The sequence below is a fragment of the Meleagris gallopavo genome, chromosome 24 (genome assembly GCF_000146605.3).
Source record: "Meleagris gallopavo isolate NT-WF06-2002-E0010 breed Aviagen turkey brand Nicholas breeding stock chromosome 24, Turkey_5.1, whole genome shotgun sequence".
NCBI classification, from domain to species: domain Eukaryota; kingdom Metazoa; phylum Chordata; class Aves; order Galliformes; family Phasianidae; genus Meleagris; species Meleagris gallopavo.
The window spans coordinates 72491-79375 of NC_015034.2; the positions used below are offsets into that span (position 1 = coordinate 72491).

Below are 6885 nucleotides of genomic sequence, written 5' to 3' on the forward strand. Positions count from 1 at the left end.
GTAATAAAACTGTGCCTGCACGTAATTGGGGGATTGCTCCTTTTGTCAGATAATTGCTTTGTATCTAACCACAGTATAAAAACAAATGTACTCAAACATCTGAACGTAGGAGGTTATGGGTGGAGAGAGGAAAGGTCTGAGCCATTGTCTGATTGGATGTGTGCCCAGCTGAAGTGAAATGCTGGCACTATAGCAAAGGAGAAAACTGTTTACAAGTATTCCAGACTTTTCTCAGTTATGATGGGCAGGAAAGCAAGAAAACAATGGAATTTTTTTTTCCCTCAAAATAAAGCATTTTGCCTGTCCTACAGTGCCTCCAGGTTTGGAGAGGCTGCTGCTGTCCAAAACCAACCTACAGCCTGTCAACCCTTCTCTTACTCTGTCCCAACTGTCGTTGCTTGCGTGAATATAGGCACAACCAATGCAAGCAGCTCTTTAAAAGGAAAATCCTATTCAGATGACTTGGTTGCCCAGTTCTACTGATAATTGGATCATTGGTTTGCCATATTCTGTATGATAAATGCATTTTTCCTTTTCTTGTTTTTGTGAATGCTGTGTTTCAGTGAAGGCTGGGTTAATTCAGAGGCATTTGCGTGGTATGGCAATGGGTCTTGCTCTGTTTCTCCCTGTAAGCTCAAAATTCCTTGATAATAACCTGGTGACATATAACCTGGAAGAAGAAAACACTATAGACATATCACTCCTGTTATCAAACTGAGCTTAGCATCTGAGGTTAAGCCATTGCTGGCGACATGGGCTTCAGGAAAGATTGATAGTATTTTTGTAGAGTAACTTACAAAATGTTCACGTATCTACACTGTCTTTATTTAGCAGTGTAATGTATCAAAGTGAATAGTTTCCCAATAAATAATGATTTTGATGCCTAATGAATGAGTGCTGTGTCTTTAATTGAGAAGTGGCTAAGGATGGGTTAACTTTGTAAAAAGATACGTAAATCTAAACCATTAAATGGGGCAGATTAATGTTATTATGGGGATGTGACAGTGCTGTTTTGTCACCACAGGGGTGGTTGGGTAGAGCCTTGCTGGTCAGTGGGCACCAAACCACCTCTTCTGTTCTTCCTGCAATTCGTACTGCTTAGATCTCACGTGCTTTTTCCTATCCTCTTGCTAACATGAGTCCAATGACATACTCCTAACCTGCCAATAGTTCTTTGAAGGTAAGAGATCTTCTGTTCTGTCTGTCGTGAGTCTTGAGGCAAAACCAACCCCCTCTTGGGCTCCTGTAGCTGGAGAAGAGCAGTACAGCAAGTGCTGTCCTATTAAACCAGCAAGAAGCCAGCCAGATTGCTATAGTGATGTTAGCTACCTCATTTGCAATCGTGGTATGGATTGTTTAAAATGACTTGTCTTGCAACGGTTTAAAATAGTGCTGCTATAGTTACCAGAATTCATCAAAAGCTCCAGGCTGACATTTAGCAGATTGGAAGGCATCCCTGCCTGTTCTCTGTGCCTGGGTGCGATTCCACATAGCTACGGGCTGGCTTGCACCAAGAGGCAGTGCCAAGCTGTGCATCTGCTTGTAGGATGCTCCTGTATTGATAAGCAGAATAAAACAACAAGAACTGGGGCCTCCCTCCAGGCAGCAGTGTGGCGGAGTCCAGAGCTCTCTGGTTGTGATTGTGGGTGGCACAGAACTCCTCTGGAGCGGTGCTGAATGTGCCCATTTGTCTGTCAGACATCTTCCATCTCCTGAATCTCCCTGAGCTGTTAAGTGGTGCTGATCTGTGTCCCTTGGCGCGCAGTAAATACTCTCCCTGGCATTTTGATTTTATTTCATTTACCCCTTCCTTCCCGTTTTTTCCATGTGTGGTGGTGGTTTAAATCTGAATATCATGACATTTCTTGTGTGCTCTCACCTTTCTTTGTGACTTGCTGAGTGACGCGTTTTTTGTTTTTTTTTTTCCTTTAGGTCTGCAGAGGGATCCTGCCCTGTTTCCAGCTGTACCTCTTGATCTCTGTAAAGGCCCCACTGCCAGCGATGGGCTTGCTTTGTATAAGACTCAGCCAGAGATGAAAACGCAGCCCAGTGCTGAGTCCGACTATGCCACACGTGACGGCCCTTCAAGCAACAGCTCCTTCTACAGTAGTGAAGGTGAGGGGACAGACCACGAAGGGGACATTTTGGATTGCAGTGGCTCCAGGCCTTTGCTGCTGGATTCGGAAGAGGAGGAGGAAAGCTGCAGGCCAGGTGCGGGCTTCCTGCAGGCTGGGCCCAAGGAGAGGAGGGACGTTTCCAGGGAGCAGCATCCCCACACGCAGGCGGCAGAGATGCCGTTCCCTGCCTTCCAGTCGCACTCTGGGGAGGTTTTTAACGAACCTGATGTCTTTGCCACGGCTCCTTTCCGCAGCTCCAGGAAAGCACCCGATGAGGCAGACGTCTTCACCAAAGCTCCTTTCATCTCCAAGGGCAGTGTGGCTCTCCGACACCCAGAGGAAGCGGATGTGTTCCTCAGAGCCCCTTTCACCAAAAAGAAGAGCATGGAGGAGCTGTTGTCTCACAGTGTGCCCAAGGAACCACTCACATTCCTCAGCCCAGCAGCCGATGTCCAGCACAGAACCACCCCTGCGTTCCAAAGCCTGGATGCAGTGGTCTCCGGGCCATCAGCAAGGCTGCAGTATCCTTCAGGCTTTGCTCTGCTGGCCAACCTTGCTCCTTCTGTGAGAGCAACAGACGAGCACAGCCCTCCTGCAGATATACAACCAGAGCTCAGCGAGCGCAGCCCAGCCCAGCCCGGCCCTCAGGAATGCATGCTGGGCCCGGTGGCGAACAGTCGGCCTTTCCGTCCACAGGCCTTGTCCAAGTACTCCCGTCACTACAGCCCAGAAGATGGGCCTGGTCTCGACGTCCAACCCATCGCTGCTTACAAAGTGGTTTCTCAGACCAACAGGCAAGCCATAGCGGGCTCTGTTTCCCTTGCCCCGCTGGCTGCCAGGACTACGGAGCTGCCTGCAGCCGATCCTTTTGCTTCAGCACCATTTCCTTCCAAAGCAGCAAAGCAAAAGCCTTAATGTGCTGTGAGCTGGGGGTGTTCCCAGCAGAATGCCTCCCACAGGACCTCGAACCTCTTTGTTGAATTGGTTGACGTATATATATAAAATTTTTCAGTCAGAACTCTACTTGCAGTGATATAGTTAAACTGTTTTAAGTTATGTTAGCTAGTCAGAATGCCTGGCTCTCAGGATCCTCATATCCTTATCAGTTACTTCTTTCCTTCCTCCTCTCACTGCCCTTCCCCAAGTTATTTTGTCAGCAATATGCCATACCTTCTGGCTCTGACTAGGGAAAGGCACTGTAAGGTTAATTAGCTGGCATGTTAATTACAGAACAAGTCAAGCGGGACTGGCTGGTGCTATGGCAAGGAAGCTATTTCAGAGATTCAGGGTTTATAGAGATTTTTCCTATTAGCTGGGGCTTCTTGGAGGACAGCAAGGTGACACTTGCTGCTGATGGTGATAGTGAGCCTGGCAGCTCCAGGGTATGTGTGTCATGCATGAAGTATGTCAGTGTCTTCTGTTGCTCATCTTGCAAATGCTCCAGGTTAGGAATTAAAGCTGCAGGAAAGAGATCTGTTGGGCTGTTGCATGGAAAATTAAAAGATCAAAAGTGTGGGATTTCCCCAAATGTAGGACCCAGAAATCTGCTTTTGGTGTTGTAAAGGAGAGTATATAAGTCTGTAAGTACTGTGGAAAAGTGTATTGTGAAGACACCTGGATGGCTTTCCTGGTATGTGTGTCTCACTTGGTGTAATTTGGCCTTGGCTGCAGTCTGGTTCAGCTGGTAGATGCCAGCAGAGAGTTTGGCTCTGGGTTTATCAGTTTGGCCTTTTGTCAACTAAGATGATCTCCAACAAAATCTGTTCATACTCCTCTGGGAATATTTGGTGTACTTTGGATACCTTGTGCTTCCTGCAGTGTTCCCAAAGAGAAAGGCAACTTGTTGCTGTTTGTTCTGCCTTTGGTGCAGAATCCTGATGCCGTGCTTGGTGGAAAAATAGTGCTATCCCTGGCCAGCAAAGGCTGTAAGTGTGGGCTGCTTTCAGATTATCCAGATGTGGGGGCTCACAGTCACTGTGTGGTGTTCCTGTCTAGCAGGCATTTGTGCTGCAGGATGTCTCCCAAGAAAAGTGTTTAACTTTCATTTTCAAGGGTTTGACATCTGGGGAAAGATCTCTGTTGACTCTGGTAGTTTTTACTGAATCCCTTAGAAGCTTTGCAGTGTCTGTTTCCTGAGGGAATTTGATCCTCATCCTGTAAGTCAGAGCTTTGCACTGAGGATTGAGGGCAGAATTCCCTTTTGCTGCACACCCTTTTGCTGGATTATTGGCCAGCAGGACAAGGAGGGTGGAAAAGCCCCAGCCAGCAGGAGGTGGAGAGCAAAGCACAAGTAGAACCCCAATCTCAGTTTCCCTCCAATATCTCCGGTTGCAAGAGGTGAGCCAGTGCCACTGCTGGGTGTGTTCAGCCTTGGGATTGCTGGAGGGCAGGGAGAAGTTGGGACACCTGAGAGCAGGAGGGCTGTCAGGGTGCTGTTTTCCTGTGCTCCTCCACCACTGGTAGTAGCAGTAAATACTGTAGGGAGATTTCTGGGTTCCATGGAGATGTTTTCAACTAAGCTGAGGCTATTGTTGATGGTGTTTCCTTCTCATTGGGTTTTTCTGTTCAAATATATCCCCAGAAGTGCAAGGCATTGCTAGGTGTGAGTTCAAGGTATTACCTCTGCTAACTGGATTTAGGTTCTCCACTTTTCTTCAGTTTTTACTTGAAAAGTTGCCTTTGAATCAATCTGTGAAACTTCCTACAATGCCACATCCAAGTTGCACTTAGGAAAAATAAAATAAAATTAAAAACTAGCATAGCTGGAGATGCATTCACCCACTGCCCAGCTCTTGCCCTTCAGACCTCACTGCCCTGCACTGCCACAGGATGAAGGGACAAAGTGCATTCAGGTTGAGTTGGGCTGGATTTCCAGCTGGGATTTTGGCAGTGGATATTCTGTAAGCACTTTACTCAGAGCCCCACAAGCTAACGAGCCTGCCAGTTTCAATGTATTTTTGGGGTTAGGAGCAGCTTGTTTGCATCTCTGCCTGTGACTTATTAAGGAATGGGACTTATGGTTAAGGTCAGAAAATTGAATTTCAATACGAATTTGTCCGTATAGCATTGTAGTTTCCAATCTCCTAATTCTGCATGGCCAGTACAGCAGCTTCAGCATGATGAATTATAAGCCAAAATTTCACTTCTGTATTATGAAGCTGTTTCTAATGAAGGTGGAATGATAGTGCTTATAGTTTTCTTCACCACCTTGCTGGTGCTGTTAATGAAATGAGCCTGGTATGGCCTAAACGCAGCATTTTGGGGTCAGTTTTCTGAACAGAACCACTGGTTCCACCTGTCCAGAGCTGTAGCACATCCTGCCCTGGGTCCTCAGAACACACCTCGGTCCTGTGACAATCATAGACACAATTCTTCCCCATTGCCAACTGAACGTCAGCAATGCACTTAGAGACATTAATCACAGTATCTGCATGTGAAAACAAAAAGGAAGAAGCATCATGCTGGGCTCTCCATGCCTCACTGCCACGTTTGCACAACAGCACGGGGCTGCTCCTGAAGCTCACTTGTGGGAATGGTGTGCACAGAGCTCACATTACATCAGCAGTCGTCCTCAGCGTCACTCAATCAGGCACGGCCGAGTGAGATCTGTTTAACTGTTGAATTCTCAGTCACTCCAAAGTGGGAATCGGTTACTTTAACTCAGCTTCCACCAAAGACTTTTGTGTTGGGGAGTTGAATTTATTTTTTTTTTTCTGTGTTCATGGTGTTAATTTAAGGCCTTTCAGTACACCAAAAGACTCCAAAGCATTCTTACAGCAGGTATCCTGATGGTGAAATCTTGTTCCACTTCTGAAACACATTCCTGAAACCTGATCCAATGTGTCAGTATTCCTAAAAAATATGCCACAGCCCGAAGTTTCCATTGGCCATCATGTTGTTCTCGTCTGGGGGCTGGTGATGTCCTGGGGTCTCCTGTATCCATCTTAGGGGCTGGAGATGTTCTGGTGTCCCCGGTCCCATCCTGGGATTGCTGTGTGGGGTCCTCAGGTCCTATCCCAGGGCTGGTGATATCCTGGGGCTAGTTGGTGGCTGGAGGTCCCTTGTCCTCATCATTGGGGTTCCTCTGATCTCATCCCAGGGGCTGGAGGTGTTCTGAGGTCCCCTGGCCTCATCCTGGGTTTGGTGATGGGTGGCAGATCCCCTGTCCTCATCTTTGGGGTTCCTCTGGTCCCATCCTGGCACTGCCGATATTGTGGGATCCTCAGATCCCATCCTCGGGCTGCAGATGTCCTGGGGTTCCCTGTCCTCATCCTTGGGGTTCCTCTGGTCCCATCCTGAGGCTGGTGGTGACTGGGAGTCCCCTGTCTCCATCCTGGGGGTCTCCTGCTCCCCTCCTGGCTCTGGTGATGCCCATGGTCTCAGATTTGTATGGCTGTGGCTGGAAATGGACGGAGTTGTGTTGCGCTCTGGGTGTGATGTCTGTGTTCCTGGTAATCACTATGAAGAAATGTTCAAGCTGTAAGCTTCTGTACATTTATTAAAGCTGTACCTGATTACAGTATGTTGTCCCTGTGCTGTCCTTCTTTCCTCTGTGTGCAAAATTGGGGATATAAAAGGTAAAAAGGGAAATATTGAGGGGGAAAAAAATATGTGTGTGTGTGTGTGTGTAGAGGTGGGGGGACATAGAAGGGAAAAGGAAATATTGAGGGAGAGAAAGAGAGAAATAGGAAAAAAATGAAATTTTCATAGAATTGAAGTTGAATAGAGTTGAAAGGGATCCTCAAAGGTCTCCAAATATTGATTAAAA

At 47.3% G+C, this 6885-nt stretch overlaps 1 protein-coding gene across 1 annotated transcript in view; it reads left to right on the forward strand.

Moving 5' to 3' along the window:
* The first annotated feature begins 2033 nt into the window (after nt 1–2033).
* Nucleotides 2034–6885, forward strand: part of LOC104914215 (uncharacterized protein FLJ45252) — a 10075-nt gene continuing 5223 nt past the window's right edge. The window contains exons 1-2 of the mRNA XM_010723048.2: nt 2034–2911; nt 3936–4042. Coding sequence (XP_010721350.2) covers nt 2034–2911; nt 3936–4042 — 985 coding nt within the window. The remainder of the gene's footprint in view (nt 2912–3935; nt 4043–6885) is intronic.